The 19,741-nt window shown below is 48.9% G+C and overlaps 1 protein-coding gene across 6 annotated transcripts in view; it reads left to right on the top strand.

Annotated features, from left to right (window-relative positions):
* ANKRD11 (ankyrin repeat domain 11) overlaps nucleotides 1-19,059 on the top strand; it is a 168,245-nt gene extending 149,186 nt beyond the window's left edge. For 5 of the 6 annotated variants that reach the window (XM_072980649.2, XM_072980650.2, XM_072980647.2 and 2 more), the window contains 6 exons: nucleotides 151-298; nucleotides 2,210-8,973; nucleotides 10,576-10,674; nucleotides 10,820-10,963; nucleotides 12,023-12,115; nucleotides 14,396-19,059. In XM_072980649.2, the coding sequence (XP_072836750.2) occupies nucleotides 151-298; nucleotides 2,210-8,973; nucleotides 10,576-10,674; nucleotides 10,820-10,963; nucleotides 12,023-12,115; nucleotides 14,396-14,581 (7,434 nt within the window). In that variant the 3' untranslated portion in view covers nucleotides 14,582-19,059. Of the gene's footprint in view, nucleotides 1-150; nucleotides 299-1,876; nucleotides 2,119-2,209; nucleotides 8,974-10,575; nucleotides 10,675-10,819; nucleotides 10,964-12,022; nucleotides 12,116-14,395 lie in introns of those variants that run through there. The other variant, XM_078380502.1, reaches the window with a different exon arrangement.
* Nucleotides 19,060-19,741: the final 682 nt, after the last annotated feature.

The following is a 19,741-nucleotide window of genomic DNA, read 5'->3' as shown; positions in this document are numbered from 1 at the left end:
TTTATCCACTACCTGACAGCTTCTTGTGGTTTGACAGCTTTTCTCAAGCTTTATCAATCTTAGTTTCTAATCCCTGGAGCATTCATTAGTCAAGAAAAGCACCTGATTGATGCAGCATAGTAAGACATCATTGTGATTTCTCTTGCTCAGGTTGTCAAACTGTTGCTACATTATGGAGGAAATCCTCACCAGCTCAACAGGAGGGGGGAGACCCCATTAAAAGTTGCAAACTCCCCCACAATGGTGAACCTGCTTCTAGGGAAGGCCACATATCCTTCCAGTGAAGAGAGCTCCACAGGTAAGAAGAGGTGGGAACTGGCAGAAAGGTGTGGTTTGAAGAAGAGTTAAATAGACATCACACAATCTCCTAAAGTTTATTGTTTGGATGAGTCACATCTGATTAACCAAAATCCAGCTTCATGATTCACTGAGGCTTTTCCCAGAAATGGTCCGCCCAGAAGAGACGGCCCTCTGCTGCTGATTACAAAGCTGCAAGGAGCGCACACACACACCCCAGAGCGTCTGCCAAGTTCATGAGAAACACCTTCAGAGTGTCTTCTGCTCATGATGTTGGGCCCATGAGATCTGTGCCCTGAGTAACCTGTCTGTGTATGGATGTAACAGCTCTTTGTTGGAAATCAGGCAAAAATGGTGCTCCACCGAGGAAGCCACATGAAATTCTTCAGGTTAATATGAAACTCTTTGCTTTCCTGTTCTTCCCCCTGGGGGAGGCAGAGCACCGGAAGAGCAAGACTGGTAACAACTCTCGAAAAGGATCCAGTTTCATTTGTTGGCTTTCAATCTCTCCCCCTCATGTTGACCAAATAGAATGGAGAGTAGGAAGTATGAGATGAGGGAATACTTCATGTTTTATGTTTCCCACACGCTGCTCAGCCCTGCACAGTATTTGGAAAGGTTGTGCCTGTGAAACCAGAAGACCCGTCAGGAGACATAAATGGCACAAGACTCCTGAACGGAATTTGTATGTACTCAGGTAGTAATTTCTTCCCCATCCATAAGTGAACTCAGGATCACTATCTCAACTTGCCATTTGTTCTCATGGAGCACGACCTGTCCTGTGCTAGAACATCACCTTAGACTGTGCCTGGTGGATTTGGGGCCCAGGTAGAAGGGACCTGGGGTGAAAACAGCCTCGTCTTTGGGAAACAGAGATGAAGCAGATGGGGGAAGAACAGACAGACAGCACTGCTGATCAGGTGTCCCTCCTTTGCTTTCAGAGGGGGAAAGGTGTGAGTTGTGCTACATGGTCTAGCTTGGCATAGGTGAGCCTGTGAAGGTAGAGGGCTGAAGGGGAGATTTGGAAACTGTGGCATAGTGGCAGAAAGTCATGGCAAAGGGATCATGGGCTGAGAAAGCGGACTAGAAAGGCTTCTTTCTTCGCCTCTAATCTCTTGTCAGTCATGAAATGTGTGTGTGTGTGTGTGTGTGTGTGTGTGTGTGTGTGTGTGTGTGTGTGTGTGTGTGTGTGTGTGTGTGTGTGTGTGTGTGTGTGTGTGTGTGTGTGTGTGTGTGTGTGTGTGTGTGTGTGTGTGTGCGTGTGCGCGCGCGCTTGTATAATCGGTTATTCGCCTTACCCCTTCACGTGTCATAGAGTGATAACCATTTGGCCTACCTTACAAAAAATGGTCATTACTGGGATGATGTGCGCTGAAATGTGCACTTTAAGAGACACATTGCAGATTGTGAAGTTAGGTATTTTTCTAATGATAGAGCTCGTAGATGAGCTAGGATGGATGTTGCCTTGACCTGCCTTGGTAGAGAGGTGGAGTATTGAGCCTGGCCAGTGCTCATGTGGCTGTTTTAAAGCACTTGAGACAACAAAAACAGATGCGCTGTTTATCTAATAATAGATTGGCACTGCAGATGCCTGGTGGTGCTGCAACTTCTGGAAGCCGTCCCCTTTGAAACAAATAGACGTTACGCGCAGCAGCTCTTATTGGATTTGCATCCTTTCTGTCCAGATGCTCCACATGGATTCCCACCACTGACTCCTTGCGCAGCTTTGGCCTTTTATCCCAGAAGCCACTTCTCAGAGCATCGTGTAGCTAGAGCAACCACAGCTATGCTTAGCACATGGATGATAGATTATCCATTCAGGTATTGTGATCAGGTTTCTGTGGAAATAATGGTAACTCAGACTGAAACTTGTCACTGTACCTCACCTTCCTATTTCATTCTTGTTTTCCAGAGAGCTCAGAAGAGGAAGATGCTCCTTCGTTTGCACCATCCAGTTCCATTGATGGCAATAACACAGACTCTGAGTTTGAGAAAGGCCTGAAACACAAGGCCAAGCATCAGGAGCCCCCAAAAGCCATCACCCCGGTGAAAGATGAATATGAGTTCGATGAGGACGACGAACAGGATAGGGTCCCGCCGGTTGACGATAAACATCTGCTGAAGAAAGATTACCGGAAAGAGACAAAAGCAAATAGTTTTATTTCCATCCCTAAGATGGAAGTGAAAACCTATACAAAAAGCAGCAGCACAATCACACCAAAGAAAGCGGCCCATCGCATCCTCTCGGACACATCTGACGAAGAGGAGAGTGGCGTTGCTGTTGGAACTGGAGAAAAGCTGAGGCTGACAACCCATTCCATCCCACCCAGCAGCAAAACTCGGGAACCAGCCAGCGCCAAGCAACAGAAGGAGAAAAACAAAGTGAAGAAAAAGCGTAAGAAGGAGACCAAGGGCAAAGAAGTTCGGTTTGGCAAAAAAAATGACAAGTTTTGTTCCTCTGAATCAGAGAGCGAAAACCTGGAGAGCGAGGAGGACGACAGAGACTCTGTACGAAGTGCTACCTGTGTAAAGGACTCCAGAATCGTGTTAAAAGAGCCATCTTTGTTTAATTCCCTTTCTGCCTCCTCTGCCTCTTCCCATGGAAGTTTGGGGTCACAGAAGCATAACCTCACCCTTACAGAACAGCACTCCAAGCACTGGAGGACAGACAACTGGAAGACGGTCTCCTCACCAGCTTGGTCAGATGTCAGTTCCTTGTCGGATTCGACGAGGACACGGTTGACCAGTGAGTCAGATTACACGTCTGAAGATTCGAGCCTGGAGTCTCTAAAGCCCCTGCGCAAAAAGCAGGAGCCCAAGAAGCGAGCCCAGCATGGGGCTGCTGTGGTGGTGATGGAGAAGAAGAATTCATTCCATGCGAATGTCGATGGAGCTATTCCAAAGCTGGACAAGGAGGGGAAGGTTGTAAAGAAACATAAAACAAAACACAAACACAAAAATAAAGAGAGGGGCCAGTGTCCTGCCACCCAAGACATTAAAATCATCAAAGCCTTTTCTTTTGACTATGAGGACTCTAAGCAGAAGGCTGAAAAGGCTTTGATTGTAGAGACCGAAAGCCCTGTCGAGAACAAGCTCAAAGCGCTAAAGCATGAGAGGGAGCACTTCAAGAAGGAAGACAAATTTCTGAAAACGAAATCTGAGGAGAAGGAGTGGTTGTTCAAAGAGGAAGCCGGGAAAACCTCCAGAGATGAGAAATCCTTGAAAAAGGCCAAGGAAGCGAGTAAAGATGCTAATAAATCTTTCAGAGAAGAAAAGACCAACAGATCAGAGAAAGAGAAGCCCATAAAGGAGAAATCTCCTAAAGAGGAGAAGCCTCGGATACACAAGGAGGAACGGAAGAAAAAATCCAAGGACAAGCAGTTTAAAGCTGAAAAGAAAAATGAGCCAAAGGAGGAAAAACCAGCAAAACCAGAGAAGGAAAGAACTTTGAAAGAGGAGAAGGAGAAATGTAAAAAAGACAAAGGTTACAGAGAGGAATCCAGCTTTGAAGAGTTTAGTAATAAAAACCAGTTTTTGGAAAACGAGGACACAAAGTTCAGCCTGTCAGATGATCAGCAGGACCGGTGGCTTTCAGATTTGTCATCTGATTCTTCTTTTGATTTCAAAGGTGAGGATAGCTGGGATTCCCCAGTGACAGACTACAGGGAAATAAAAAACGACACCGTAGCAAAACTCATCATTGAAACAGTGAAAGAGGAGACAAAAGACAAGAAGCGAGAGAGTAAAGCTAAAGACAAGAGAGAATACAGTGAGAAGCGCGCCGAAAAAGACACTTTTCTTAAAAAGAAAGATCGTGAATACATTGAGCGGAACACTGACAAGAAAAAGGACCAAACCGAAAAACATAAAGGTGTTCCCGGTTATCTGCCCGAAAAGAAAAGGAAGGACTCTGCTGAAAACTTTAAAGAGAAAAAGGAGAAGGATTGCATGGAAATAAGCAGAGAGAGGAGAGAACTGTCTGATAGTTCTAAAGAAAGGAAAGACATTAAAATCAAACAAGAGGAGTCCTACAGGGATGAATTCAAAGACTATGGCTGTGAAGCATTCTTCAAAGAAAAAACAGATCCTGAATTTGGTGGGAAAAACATGGAGATCTGGGAAAGGCATCACTCAGGAAAGGAGAAGAAGGACCTGCCGGAAAAGGATAAAAAAGAAAAGCTAAAAGCTGAAAAGTACAAAGAAAAATCCAAAGTGGAGGACAAAGAGAGAAACGAGAAATCTCTGCTGGAAAAGAACCAGAAGGACAAAGAGTTGGATAAAAGCTTTAAAGATAAGAAAGATACGAAGGAGAAATACAAAGATTCTCACAGCAAAGAGAAAGAAAGGAAATCTTCCTTAGACCAAGGTAAAGAAAAGAAAGAAAAGAACTTTTCTGGTGATAAAGAAGACTTCCATGAGAGGAGGGATGAGAAAAAGGGGCGTGAGAGAACCTGGTACAACATCTTAGACATCTTCACTGATGAAAGTGAGGAAGAAAAGGATGACTGCAGCTTGAGTGGATTCAAATTTGGAGAGGGCATTGGGAGTGAAATGCATCGGACGGACAGCCTGCAGGATAAAGACGACACCATAGTAGCTGAAAGAGACCTTTATGTTCCTGAGAAACACAGGAAATATTCCTCCGAGAGGCAGCATTCTGCTGAGAAGCAGAAAGACAAAGAATCGAGAGAGAAGAAAAAGGACAAAGGACCAGCCGAGGGCGGGAAGGAGAAGAAAGAAAAAACCTCCTTTGAGAAACACAAAGAGAAGAAGGACAAAGAGTCGGTTGAGAAGTACAAAGAGAGGAAAGAGAGGACCTCGGTAGATTCTGGACAGGAAAGGAAATCTAAGCAGAAGCTGCCTGAGAAGATGGAAAAGAAACATGTTGGAGAAGAGAAGGTTAAAAGCAGGCACAAAGAAAAGCTGGATAAGGAGTACGCCAAAGACAAGCGACCTTCAAAAAGTGGAGAAGGGGAGAAGAGTATGCTGGAGAAATTGGAGGAAGAAGCCCTCAATGAATATAGGGATGACTCTAATGATAAAATCAGTGAGATTTCTTCTGACAGTTTCACAGACCGGGGGCAAGACCCAGTGCTGACCAATCTCTTTGACTCTTCCCACCTGTCTCTTGCAGATGCTTCTGAAGAGAAGTCGAAGGAGGCCTTGCCTTTGCCTGGCTTGCCAGATAAGCTGAAGGAGAAGGAGAGGCACCGACATTCTTCGTCGTCCTCAAAGAAGAGCCATGAAAAAGAAAAGGCCAAGAAAGAGAAAGCAGAGAAGAAAGATAAAACAGACGAATTTAAGGACTCCATCAGCCGGAAGGATTCCACTCAATACGAAAAGGAGTATGCAATGGACGGAGAAGGCTTTGGCGTTTCCTATGGTACAAAAACAGAGGCTGAAGAGGAACTAGACAAAAACACAGAGTACTCGTTTTCTGAAAAGAAGGACAAAAACGAGTCGGAAAGAGAGGCTCCAAAGAAGATGGACAAGGAGAGGTCGTACAGCTCCAGCACAGCCAGCACCACCAAAGAGAAGAAAAAGAGAGACAGGCACAAAGAGAAATGGAAAGAAGAGAGAGAGAAGCACAGAGAGAAACACACAGATGGCTTATTCAGACATCACAAGGATGAGCAGAAGACCATCAAAGACAAGGACGGCTCTCAAGCAGTCACACTCAAAGACAAATCTAAGGAAGAGCCGCCCAAATTTAATGACCTAAAAGTCAAGGAGCGACTGAAGGAGAACCAAGAAAAGGAGAAAGCAGAGTCTCTCAAGATGAGCAACGGGAATGACAGAATCCCTTTATCCAAAGAGAGCGCCAAGAAAGAAAGGCCCAGGGAAAAGCTTTTGGGCGATGGAGACCTAATGATGACCAGTTTTGAGAGGATGTTGAGCCAAAAAGATCTGGAGATAGAAGAGCGCCACAAGAGGCACAAGGAGAGAATGAAACAAATGGAGAAGATGAGGCATAGGTCTGGAGATCCCAAATTAAAAGACAAACTCAAGGCCAGTGAGGACATGCGCAAGAGGAGTCTGGATATGACTACAAAGAAACCTTTAGCACTTGATACCCAGTTAAAGGACAAAAAAATCAAAGATCTAGGCCCACTGGCTCCTATAGTGTCCCCTGATAACAAGACCCAGCCTGCTGTTGGGGTGGATTCCAAGGACTGGATAGCTGGGCCCCAGCTGAAGGAAATCTTGCCTGCTTCTCCAAGGCCGGATCAGAGCAGGCCAACGGGGGTGCCCGCACCAGCCTCTGTTGTTTCTTGCCCAAGCTATGAGGAAGTGATGCAGACTCCAAGGACCCCCTCTTGCAGCAACGAAGATTACACCGACCTGATGTTTGACTGTGCGGACTCTCAGCACTCGCTGCCCATCTCCACCATGTCCATGAATGCTTGTTCTCCATCCTTTTTCGACAGGTATTCCAACCCTTCAAGTGGATTTCCTGAGAACCCAAGTCAGACCCCGACCAGGACCATTCCCTCCACAAATCTACACCGTTCAATGTCTGTGGATATCAGGAGAGCACCAGAGGAAGAGTTCAGTGTGGGAGACAAGTTATTTCGCCAGCAAAGTGTCCCGGCCACATCTAATTATGACTCTCCCGCCCAGCATTTGATGGAGGAGAAGTTGCCTCTTCCTTCCATTCCCATAGAAAAGTTCCCGTGCTTGTCTCCTGAGTACTATTCACCTGAATATGGAGTTCCATCTCCTAAGGGGGAAGGGTTGCATTGCCCGCCGGGCACAGCTGGCAACACGGCCCAGTCCCCTGAAAGTGTGTTTTCTGGACTGCAAGCCAAATCTTCCCCTTCACACAGAGATGAGCTGCTTGCCCCTTCCGTGGAAAGTGCTCTTCCGCCAGATCTTGGCCTGCCTCTGGAGGCCACCGAAGAGCAACAGGCCACGGCTTCCATTATGCCCCCGGAGTCAAGCTTCCTGCCACCCATTGAGGAGAATGAGTTTGACTCTGGCGTTCCGGAACCAAACAGCGCTGCGTGGGAGAACACTCCGAAAAGATATCTGGATCCTCTTGGGCCACCCAGTTTGGCAGACAGTCCTTCTGAGCACCCTGTTGGTTGGTCCGTGGGATCAGAGCTGCTCATTAAGTCTCCTCCGCAGGGCCCCAGTTCACCAAAGACTTTCTGTTCCATGGACGCCACACATCCCACACCGGCACCCTTCATTCCCACAGAGCCACTCTTCCCCAGCTCTCCTGTTCCCTACCCTGTCTCTGTGATTGAGCCAGGGCTGAACAAGGCAAAGGAAGATGCCGAAGGGCCAGGGCCAGGAGACATTGGGGCTGCAGATCGGCAGGCACCCTATGCAGGTTCCCCAGCTAGATTAGACTCTTTCTTTAATAGCAGCAAGTCTGTTCCAGAGGAAGCCTCTGACACGCCTGTCCAGATGGCCAGCCTGCCTGCAGAATCCCAGGTGGAGGCTGCTAACACGCTAGAAAAAGAAGATTACTTGGAGAGCAGCGCCGCGGCGCCTGGCAATGCAGAGGAACCTGTCCCTTGGCCTGATCCATTCACCAACTCGGAAGATGATTTGGACCTGGGTCCTTTCTCCTTACCGGAGTTGCCACTTCAGACAAAAGACGTTCCAGAAATGGAAGTGGCAGCATCCGAGGCCACTGAAGGAGACCACGCAGCAGCTTCAGAAACCATGGGTCCTACTCTTGTAGAGGCTGTTACCTCTTCAGGGTCCGCAAATGATCAAGAGGAGCTGACTCTCAACCCACAGAGCATCCTGCCTGAGGAGCCAGAACCACGCTCCGAGGAGCAGAAGTCTGAGGAGAGTTCTGTAGGAATTTCATCGGAAACCTCAGGTGCTCCAGAGGAGAAGAGTGCAGAAGAACCAGAGACCCCCCAGAATATTCAGGAAGCAACATCAGCAGATGGTGCCCAATTAGAGACCCAAGAGGTGGCCGCCAGTGGCGAGGAACAACTCCCTTCCGCTCCTCTTGCCTCTGACGGTGGTTCTGAACCCAGTTTAAGCCAAGCCAACAAGGCTGAGAGCAGTGATGTTCAAGATGTATTGGCGGCTGCTAGCCAGATCCCTCCCTCTCAGGCTGAAGTGCCACATGGGAATACACAGTCAGAAGCCACAGAACCAGCTCCCAAACCAGTACCTGAAACCCCCAAGCCCCCCAAAATAGAAGAGATTCCACAGCGGATCACCAGGAACCGAGCCCAGATGCTTGCCAATCAAAGCAAGCAGAATGCGGCGGCGGCAGCGGCAGCAGCAGCGGCGACAGAGAAGGAATATGCCCCTGCCCCTGCCCCCGCCCCCACCACACGGGCAAAGGGACGTGTCTCAGAGGAAGAGGACGCCCAGGCACAGCACCCGCGGAAGCGCAGGTTTCAGCGCTCTAATCAGCAGCTACAGCAGCAGATCAACACCTCCACCCAGCAGACGCGGGAGATGATCCAGCAGACTCTGGCTGCCATTGTGGATACCATTAAGCTGGACGATATTGAGCCGTACCACAGCGACCGGTCCAATCCTTATTTTGAGTACCTGCAGATTAGGAAGAAAATTGAGGAGAAGCGGAAAATCCTCTGCTACATCACTCCCCAGGCCCCCCAGTGTTACGCCGAGTACGTCACCTACACGGGCTCGTACCTGCTGGATGGCAAACCTTTAAGCAAGCTGCACATTCCAGTGGTGAGTAGTCTCTTACCCTGCTTGCCCTCCTGGCTTTGCTTGTGAGCTTTGCAGGCATGAGAACAATCCCGTCCAGCTCCACCAGCAGTCTTTGCTGCTCCCTGCACTTCCGACACAGCCCTTGGAGTATATTAATGACTGTGGTTGTTTCAATGGACACCCCCTGCCCCCCCCAACCCCACTCAGTTGTGTAGCGATCTTGGGCGCAGGCTGGTAAGGCATGGGGTGAAGTGGCCAAAGTTTATCTTGTTCTTCTGATGGTGCATGGCACCAAGGCTCCTTTTGCAAGCTCAAACTGGTCCACAGAGCATCCACCTGGGAAGGAGAGGGACGCTGCAGGGAAGCTGAGGCCTGGTAGGAATTAAAGGCTCTCCTTAGCCTTCTGGGGGCCACAGGTGAGCCTTGGACCAGACAATGATTTCAAAATGATGCATGAGAATCGAAACACATTGAACTCTCGAAATAGATATTCTAGACATACTTTGATCGTAGATCCCAACAAAAGTAATAACAGATTATTTCTCATTGTTTCTCTTTCTCTGCCACACAAGCACATGTGTCCACGTACTGGTTTTGCAAATTGTTTGTATTTCTGTGCACATGAAATGAACACTAAGGCACAACCATTGGGCCATGTGGTTGGTATTCCGGAGGTCCCAGGTTCAATCATCTTGTCAGCTGTGAATGTTCCTTGCCTGAAACTCAGGTTCAATTAGTATAAACAGTGCAGAGCCCGTTGGGCCGGCCTTCCAACTCAGAACAAGCCACTTCCTGTGTATCTTGAGTACTTAGAGAGGGGAGCTAAATAAAAAAAGCTGATATAAAGATGGTTGTCTTGATTCACTGGCCTATCTAAAAGAACAGTGGAGTCCTCTCTGATGGTGGCAATGCTGTAAATGCTTTGCTTCCAGCTTGCTGTTCTTCATCTTTTTCATGTTTTTCTCATATATGTTCTGCAGCTGGGACGTGTCAAGAGTAGTGTACCCCAAGTGCACCAGCTGGGAGAGGTGGACTCATAGGCTCTAAAGGAGCCAAATGGGGGCCTCAGAGCCACGTTGGCCTGTGTGCCCTGATGGAAGTAAGAGGCAGGTGATGAACTGTGTGCTGAGCAGAACTGAATCCCGTAGGGGTGTGCTGGTGGAGTCATTAACCTGATGTGTCAGAAAAACTGGCCTCTGCTCTGGCTCCTGCATGAGCACATGGCAGAACGGCTGGGCTTCTCTGATGGTCCAGGACAGACACCAGTTTTTTTATATCTGTCGCCTGCTGCAAGGTCAATGTTTCAGTTGGGTGCCAGACTACATCACCTTGTTCAAAGAGCTGCCCTTTCCCACCTTCTAGTCTGCCCGTCCTGGAACAGCCAGACTTAGAATATGTGATGGCACAGGAAGGACACACCTGAGCTCTGTCTCGCTTTGCAACAAAGCCCTTGTTTGGATCCCAGAAGTTAGCCCCACGGCTGAGTCCTGACCTTCCTGCAGCAAGAAACACAGACTACTCTGGGCGCTTCTTGCACAGGCCCCCATCTGAACAAAGAAAACAGAGATGTGCGTCGAAGACGTTGCCGTTTCATGACAGTTTTCGGCTTTCGGTATGTTTCAGATCGCACCCCCTCCATCCCTGGCAGAGCCACTCAAGGAGCTGTTCAAGCAGCAGGAAGGCGTCCGCGGCAAGTTGCGACTCCAGCACAGTATTGAGCGGGTAATAACAAGCCTCCAGAGGCCCATAGGCAGCTTGGCGTGGATGGGTGGGAGCACAGTGCCTTTTCCCCATTCCCTTTGAGGCAGGAGTGAGCGGTCGGTGCCTACTACTCCCTCCCTCGTAACTCTCTCCCTCTTCTTCGCAGGAGAAGCTGATTGTGTCCTGTGAGCAAGAGATTTTGAGGGTTCATTGTCGGGCCGCAAGGACGATAGCAAACCAGGCGGTGCCCTTCAGTGCTTGCACCATGCTTCTGGACTCGGAGGTGTACAACATGCCTCTGGAAAATCAGGTCTGGGCCTGCTTTTTCATGGTCACCTTCCTCTCCGGGCTCTTCCACACAGCTGCCTTGAGTGGCAGGATTGTGAGGCATGCATGGGTGAGGCAGAGGTGATGCTTTGCCCGCCTGAGGGGCTCTGACCCTATCCCTCCTGCATTGGCCTTGTGCCAGAAGACTCTCTACCTTCTGTAGCTATGGCTGAATGGAATAACTGGGGAGGTGGGTGAGCTGTTACAGAGCATCCAGTGACCCCCACCCCCATACTTAAGCCATTCTTCATGACCCGATTGTTCAGCTAATGATGTTGCCTCCCAGCTCTTTGGAGCCGAATACTTCCAGAAGAAGATCTGTGTGCCTTCGTTTGCAGTACTCCCCGCCCACGTAGAGGTTAGCAGATTCAGAGTCTGAAGATGTGGAGCCCTTAGCTCCCGGTGTTGATTTGCAGCAAGAGAGAGGGGGAAAAACCTCCAAGTGGCTGCAGCAGCACAGATCTGTGGCACCAGCCCCTCCTGCTGGCCATGCTTTTCGAGGCTCCTCTGCTTGCTTGCTTGCTTACTTGCCATAAAGCTAGATTGTCAGTGGGAAACCGACTGCTGCATTGCAGCAAGCAGGGGAGATTTATTACTTATCCTTGTATTGATCTTTTTTGCATCTAATTTAGAACTCCCCGGCTCTTGGTATAGAAAGGAAAGAAAGATGGTTTCTGCGTCATAATAGGTTACTGGAGCTGGGTGCCTCCTCTCAGGAGTTCTGGGCGTAGGGGGGCTTTTTGCAAAGGCTTTTGTACCCACAGGCTTAGAAGCATGGCTGGCTATTCATTAAGCGAGTGTAGGGGGAAGAAAGCAGGGGCCCTCTTGAGTGTTGCACTTGTTCCCTAGATGTAGGGTTGCGATGGGCGGAGGTCATGAAAGGGCCATGTTCCTTACCTGTACACCTGAGGGGCTCTTCTTTGGAGCTGGAGAAGTGTGTGAGAGAGACGCCGCTCAGGAGTGGGAGTGCAAGCCCTGAGAATAGACTTGGACTCCCGGCTCACCCTCTTCTTCTTCTTCTTCTTCTTCTTGCATTTCTTAGGGAGATGAAAACAAATCTGTCAGAGACCGTTTCAACGCCCGCCAGTTCATTTCCTGGTTGCAGGATGTGGATGACAAATACGACCGGATGAAGGTGAGCAGCGAAGCCCAAAGCTGGTGTGAGAACTCAGTAGCCCTAGGCGAGGAAGGACCTCCCTTTCCTTCGAAGCGTCTAGTGGGGTCGCTTGCTCGCCTTGTGTTTTAGGAAAGAAGAGGGAGTCCAGCCATTGTGAGGCAGAACTTCATCCCTTCACTTGCCGTTTGGGAAGGAGAGAGGAGTGAAGGGGGTGAAGTGTGAGGTGATCGGAGGAACCAGGGTTTCCAGGGTGGATACAGAATTCCCCCCCCCCCCGAATGTCCCTCTAAGGCCATGGTTCCCTACGTTAGGTAACCCTGGAGCTAATGACACATTTTTTTCAGGAGCTGTTGTCTCCCTCTGTTGGGGAAGGAAAGCGAGGATTTCGGTTTTAGTTCCCTCTCTTTGCCTCCGTAGGATGCTTGCTTCTCTGTTTCCACACTTATGTCTTTTCTGTTGTGTTAAAGAGAAGGCATTACAGAGTAGCTCCTTGCTTATGCTTTTGTTGTAAGTATTTCTCAGTCGCTCCGTATGAACAGATACAGTCAGAAAAATCAAATTAGAACAATTGAAAACACAATTAAACACTTTGTAACTCCATACAAAACAAAACCGACAAACGGGTAAATCAGAAGCCAAGTTGTGAACCTGCTGGTTTTAGCGTGGCTCTGAAACAAGGGCAACGTCAGCCGCCATCCAGCCTCTGGGGAGGGGGGAGGGCTGTCCCACACAGAGTCTGCCTCAGCCAATAAGAAAGCACTGTTGAGAGCTGAAGAAGATCCATGAGGGATGTCGTGGGTGGGTTATTTATTATTGTCTGTGATGTGAAGTAGGGACTCTCGAAATGTATTTGGATTAACAACTGCCAACTGGAGGGTTCTTGCAAATAAAGCATGCTGATGCAGCATCTGTTGAGGTTTGCTCCCTTGTGTGTTGGGTGGGGGAATGGGTGTGTGGGTAGTAGGTAGGTGGTGCTGTGTCTCCCCCCCCAAAAAAATATTTCCATATAGGGAATGGGGAAAGCATACAAGTTGTGTTGTGTGAATGTCTACCTGGTTGGGCTCAAGGTTGACTAAGCACCGTGCATGCGCATACACGTACACACACACACACACACACAGACACACAGCGTTAACTCCTGATTGGAGGGTGTGCAGGAGGGGGTTAAGACACACACGTACAGATAATGTTAGCTCTCAAATTTTCTCCCTCTGCATTCTCAGCTCTTCCGTTTCTTCATTCCACAAGACACCAACTAGATCATATTGCCTGATGATGGTGGTGGTTAGCCAGCAATCATCCACTTTTCACAGCCAATCATTTGTGCCACTCTCTCTTCCCCGGAACTGGCGTCTTTTGTTCAACACGCAGGTGCCAGTCATAGAGGCAGGAAGGGATGAGAGAGGGCAGAAAGGGGTCTGTGTTCGTTTTATAGTCTCTGATGCCAGCCTTCAAAGCAGGCGCTTGAGAGAGAGAGAGAGTCCAGTGGGAAACAGGGCCTCTGCTTGTTTGACCCCCTGCTATTCCATGTGCTGTTCTTTCTTATTTAACCATGTAGAAAGCAAGCTAGGTGGTACATCATTGAAAATGTATACATTTCTGGTAACATGTTATTTATTAAGCTTAAGGGTTAAGCTTTTCTGAGGAAACCATCAGTAATGCTCCTATCTGAGCACTACTTATTGCCCAATGTCTTACCATGGCACACATGTTTTCAGACAGATATAACTCAGTTTGTGTGGCTTCCTCTACCACCCTACACTCTTTGCTGACTTTCCCTTTCTTGGAAGCATCAAGCTTTGCTAAGGTGATTCCTTAATTTTAAAAATCTGATTGCAGTCAATTAAAAGTGTATTGCTTTGAATTTGAACCAGTTGTGTGTTGCTGACTGGAGTGCTAATCGGTGAAGGCACTTACGTGCTTCATCTACCAGCCAGCCAGCCATCACCCACCTTCCCCCCCCCCTTTTTTTTAAAGGATCTCCTCTTTGGTATAAACATATTCAATTCCTTTACCAACATAAAAATGCCTTCTGTAGCCTTCTAAAGCAGGCCAGTGCAGGGGCCCCAACAGATCTCCACCCTTCAGGATTTTTGAGTCCATCTAATTTCACCTGGAGTAGAGAGAAGAGCCTCCAGTTTTGATCTTTAAAACCATAAGCAGATGCTTAAGAGAGGAAGCAGTTTATGGAAGCAAGCTTGTCCCAGTGGCCAACTTTTGAGGCTGACCCCTCTGCTCCTCCTCCCACCCATCAGACTCACCTTTCTTCCTTCCTTCCTTCCTTTCATTCCTGTCCAGACATGCCTCCTGATGCGGCAGCAACACGAAGCGGCAGCCTTGAACGCAGTGCAGCGCATGGAGTGGCAGCTGAAGGTGCAGGAACTGGACCCCGCTGGGCACAAATCCCTCTGTGTGAACGAGGTGCCCTCCTTCTACGTGCCAATGGTAGATGTGAACGATGACTTTGTGCTCTTGCCAGCATGACAGTACCAGGCCTGGAGACATTCTCGCTGCAAACTGGCATGGGTGGGTGCCCATCCCACCCACCCCCCAAGAATGGGTGCAGGTGCTCACACACACGCCCCTTCACCCCAACCGCTTGCTGATGAATCCCTCGTCAGATGAGGAGGAAGCAGAAAAAAAAATCAATGACAACCAACGAACAGCACTTTCTTCACAACTGTCTCCCTGCGCACAGCTGGCGGAAGCAGGGGAGGAAGGGGACGGGTAGCTTGTTTCACACCAGCCGCCGGGGCAGAAGGCAGGCTGGTGGCAGCAGTGGCAGCAGCAGCAGCGTGTACAGGACAGGAGGGCGGAACAGAGACTGATGGAGGCAGAGAGAGCAGGAGCAATTCTGGGACAGTCTCTCTGCACCTCATCTGGTGCCCGACAATGGGACAGAAGCAGCCATGGGGGGGCCATCGGCACACGCTCACCATCACGGCCGTTCTCAGCGCTTCGATCCTTCCAGCTGCCTGCGGGTGGAGCTTGCCTCATGGACGCTGCAAGGCAAAACAGGGGGTGGGGCAGGGGGTGGGGCGTGGCTGGGGGACAGTTTTTCAGTTTTTTCTTGCATCCAGGCGGCACTTGGTGATAGGGAGAGTCCCTAGCCAGGCCCTGGAGGGTGGTACAGAAAGAGCTATGCTCCCGGACTGCAGACACACACAGGACATGTTCCGGCAACCCATCAAAACCACGGGAAGGCAGCAAGCACCTGGCCCGGTACAACCAAGTAAGTGGGGCAGAGCAAGGACTTTGCAGTTTCTGTTTTTAAATGGAGTACAATCCATATGGTTTATATATATATATATATATAAATATATATATAAATATATATTTTTCCTTTAATCTTGGGCATTTTGTTTCTCTTTCTGAGAACATAACTTGAAGAAAAAAAAAGAATAAGATAAACACTACAAGAGCCAATACTCGTATAAAGAGAAATTGTATCCCATAAAAGCTGTACAGTTTTTATATACATTAACAATGTACTTTTTGCTGCCTTCTAGATAATTTATTTTGCCACACATTACTGCACAGTTGTAAATAATTTATGTACTGTAACATCACCTTCAGTCATGTGTAAAGAAATAAATAAATTAATTAAAATTACCTTTGTATGTATAGTTCACCCTAGGCAGCACTGCCCGCTTCTCCTTTCTCTTTCCCTCCCCTGACCCCAGACTCGGAGGGGGGGGGAAGGAAGCAATCCTTCCACCCCTCCACGAAGGCCAAATGGGTCGTTTGGATCCTAGGCCCTCCTTCCCTCCCTCCCTCCCAATGCAGGCCAGAGGCTCACACTTCCACCCCACCCGCCCGCGGTGGTGCCCAGGGGCCTTTTTGGCTCTACTGCCTGTTTTGAGTCCAGCAAAGCTCCAATAGGCTTTCTGTGTGCAGGGATTGAAGCCATGCAGTCACGCTCAGCAGGGTTGTTTCTGGTACAAGTGTGTGAATCGGGGGGGGGGAGAAACGATGCTCAGCACATGGGCAGGGAGCAGGAGACCGGCTTCCTCACGACACAGCTGAAAGGGTGAGGAAGAGGAGGGAGAGATGATGGCCCCTGAAACCAAAGCCTTAAGCTGTGGCAGAAGGAGACGGGGACTTCATCAGGGTGTGCCTAGAGTGTCATTTGAGAGAGATGGCAAGAAAGGGAGTCTTGTCAGCTCTCCCCCCCACCGCCCTCTCAGGCCTTTATGGGACGGTATTTCTCAGGTGCACAGCGCACGAAGTCTCCGTATGAGGGAGGCTTGAGAAAGAGCTGAGCTAAATGCCCTTTCTCCTCTCTTGTGACTCTGTGGCTGTTGACAGAGACACCCCCCCCGGGATCGCCTGGCGTTGTGTGGCTCAGCAGGTTGAAGCAGGATCGGCCATCCATTTGAGGGTCTAGAACCCCTGCCAAGACAGATGAGGTGGTGGGGGCCAGGGAATTCCAGAGGTGAGAGAACAGAGAAAAACTCGAGAGGGGAAGGAGGCCTGGGCTTGCAGAATGTTCCCTTTGGGAGCTGCCTTCTAATGCCCCCCTTGCTTTGTCCTTGAAAAGGGTGCAGAAAAGTTGAGTGGAGTTGCTGTTCGGATGGACGGGCAGCCAAGCAGTCACAAGAGGTGTAACAGGAGGGGGACTGAAGAGGAGGTGAGGAGAAAGGAGAGACCCGTGTCCCCCAGAGGGATGGGAAAGGAGGCAGGTGAAGAATCTGTAAATCTGTAGCTTGATGAGAAACTCCTGAATTTGTAGGAAACGGGCCCACACTTTGGCTTTAGGGGTTTCCCACGGTAGCGGAGGGACTTATTTTCTTGCACCCACACTTGGGTATTTTGAGTGCTGTAGACAGAGGCATAGAAGCCTCGCCGGGGGTGGGGCGTGCGTGCATGTTTCGTGTGTATCCATGTGGGAAGAGAGGCCTTGAATCCATTTGGACAAGGAAAGTAGGGCGGAAGGCCAGCCGAGTGGAACTCTGTGGCCAGCATCTCCTGTCTGGTTTGTGACATTCCATGAGATGCCTCTGGTACGCGGCATTGTTGGTGCCCGGGAAGGCCCTTGGTGCTTAGGCGGGGAGTTGCTCCATGATGCACCAGCTCTCCAAATTTCAGCCAGGGAGCCCCACCTGAAGTAGGGTTACTTTGGGCAGTTGGGGCTACCAGGCTCTCTGCCCAACTCTTGTCACATATCTGTGGCCGTGAATGACAGGAATGCTTGGTGGCGGCTAGGTGTGGTAAAGCGTGCATCTTTTTTAAAAGCCATTCTCTTCAGTGCCTGGTCAGTGAGCCATCGTCCTCTTCGAAGGCTGGCTCAACCGTGATAAGGAGTTCCTTTCGCCTGACAAAACGCCTTTGCCATAACAGTTGTTCCCTCGGCCCTGCGCCCCTCCTTGTTCCGCTAGAGCCGCTGGTTAACGGCTTGAGACCTAGAAGAACCCTTCACTCGGAGGCTTGCTGAAAGCGGGGACGTCAGGGAGGGGCAGTACGCCTGTATTATCCTGAGCAAAGTTCTTTTTGGAAAGCAGTATTAAGAGGGGAAGCCATCTCTGTTTCGGCATTTCAAAGAGGGGGAAACCCTCACTTTTAGCAAGGGGGTGCTAATAGGGTGTGTGATTTTTAGATTTTTAGAACAACGAAACATTTTTACAGAGCAGGGGGTTAGATCCTGCTTTAGTCCTCCTTGGAAGACATCTACTGAAATCAGTGTGAGTCAAGGTCATTGTGGCAGGACTTAACCATATTGATTTCAGTCAGTCTGATCCAGGTACAGCTACCGCTGAATCCCATCCCAGGGCTGCGAGATGATATTCATTTTTAAGTCAGTGTGAACTTGCAGAACTTCTACCCCTGCTGTTTTCTCGAGGGGTTGGTGGGTGGAATGATTGTTGCTGCTGCCACCGCCACACACTGCTCCAAGCAGGGAGTTTTTTTCTGAAACGCCCTCCCAGGAGCCTACTGGTTGTTGGAGGTCAGAATCCTGACCTTTGTGCTTCTGACACCCGTGGGGTCATGTCATGGGCAGGCAGTGACATCTCTCTTGCCTTTGGACTCCTGGGACCAAAAAAATAATAATAATTCTGGGCCTTCCTCCCACTGCCTTGCTGGCGACGAGCCGCTTCACCCAAGCAAGCTTCGTTGTGCTGCTTTCTAGCAAGAAGGTTGTGTCCTTAACAGTGGGCAGGGCTGTCTGTAAAAGAGGTTTTGGAGGGAAGTCCTCGCTCCCTCCCACGTTCCAGCATTTTCTGCTCATGGAAACGCTCCCTTCTTTTCTATCTGGTGGCTTTGCACCAAGTGGCTTAATAGCACTGTGCAGTTCCTGGAAAAACTTAAGGCGAAGAAGGGCCAGTTTAGCTAGTTTAACCTGTTCACAGCCTCTTAGCTACATAGCAAGGCAGCCCTGAGAAACAATGGATACCCTGCTCAATCTAATTTTTTTTTAAATTGAAAAAAAGGCTTTTGGTAACTATTCATGGAAAAGCTTTCCAAAATTGCCAGGATAATGGAAGGAGCATAATACCCTTTGATATTGTGTGCTCTGTGGATTGGGATGTTGGTGTAAATTCCCCTCGTTAGAATCCTTATACCAGGCAGTTGTATATACGTATATAAATATATATAAATATACATGTAAATAACTCTCACAAGTCAATTCACACCCTTTTATTTGTACTAGTGCGATTTGCGTAGATTGTGGGGTTGAAACAGCAGCGGGGTGCATTGTCTGTAATGTAACAATGTAACTTCTTTTTTCTTTTCTTTTTTTACTGATGTAGTTTGTGTACATAATTCTGTGTGGCGGTGCTGGTGCTGCCGCAGCCATCGCTCTGCCTCTACACAACTGTCCTTTAGCTGTACAACTTCCTGCAGAAAGAGACAAAGTGAATACAAATGTTATTTTCTACAGTTGCATGTACAGAGAGAAGCGCAGAGAGGCTGTTGTCCTTCAAGAGATAATGTTCATAAATAAATTTTTATATATAAAAGAAGTTGTGTCTCCGGTGGGCTCTTAATTCCTTTTCCCAGATATGTCTGTCCTAATTCTTTTGGAGGGGAGAGAATGCATCTTTTTTTGTGCACCTGGAGTTTTTTTATGTGCAAAGTGCTCTGTGCTCTCGCATGCTGCAGTACCTCTGATGTGTGTCCCTTTTCCCAGAGAAGGAACTAAGGACCATAGGGGGGTGCCTTGGGCTCATCTACTGCCATCTTTGTCAGGCAGAGAAAATCATGCAAGAAAGGGCCGAAGGTATCTTGGGTGTGTGCGTGCGTGCTCAGTGGCAGAGCCCCTGTCTTACGTGCAGGACCCCCCCCCAAGCTTCAAGCCAAGACATAGAACTGGAAAAGGATCCTACCCAAAATGCTGGACTCACTTCTGCTAGTCAATGTTGACATTAAAAATCTAGCTGGGTTTCTTAGGCCTGCCCTCCAGCCTTGGATCTGCGAAATAAGTGCTATATTCCTTCCCTGCCTTTCTTTTATGGCCAAGAGATTGGGGGGGGGGGAATATGGGAACAGGTGTAAAAAAGCCCACATGCACACACATGTATACCCCCCAAAACTGGAAAAGAAGTGGCTGTCCCGATTTGGGGCTGGTGGAAACAATAAATGATCGAGAGAGGTCACCCTGGTGGGAGTTTGAGGTGGCCTCTCTTTAATTAATACCTGGCAGCA

Source organism: Pogona vitticeps, chromosome 10 (assembly GCF_051106095.1).
Source record: "Pogona vitticeps strain Pit_001003342236 chromosome 10, PviZW2.1, whole genome shotgun sequence".
NCBI classification, from domain to species: domain Eukaryota; kingdom Metazoa; phylum Chordata; class Lepidosauria; order Squamata; family Agamidae; genus Pogona; species Pogona vitticeps.
Note: the sequence above shows the minus strand (reverse complement) of the source record. Positions and strands in the feature narration are given on the sequence as shown.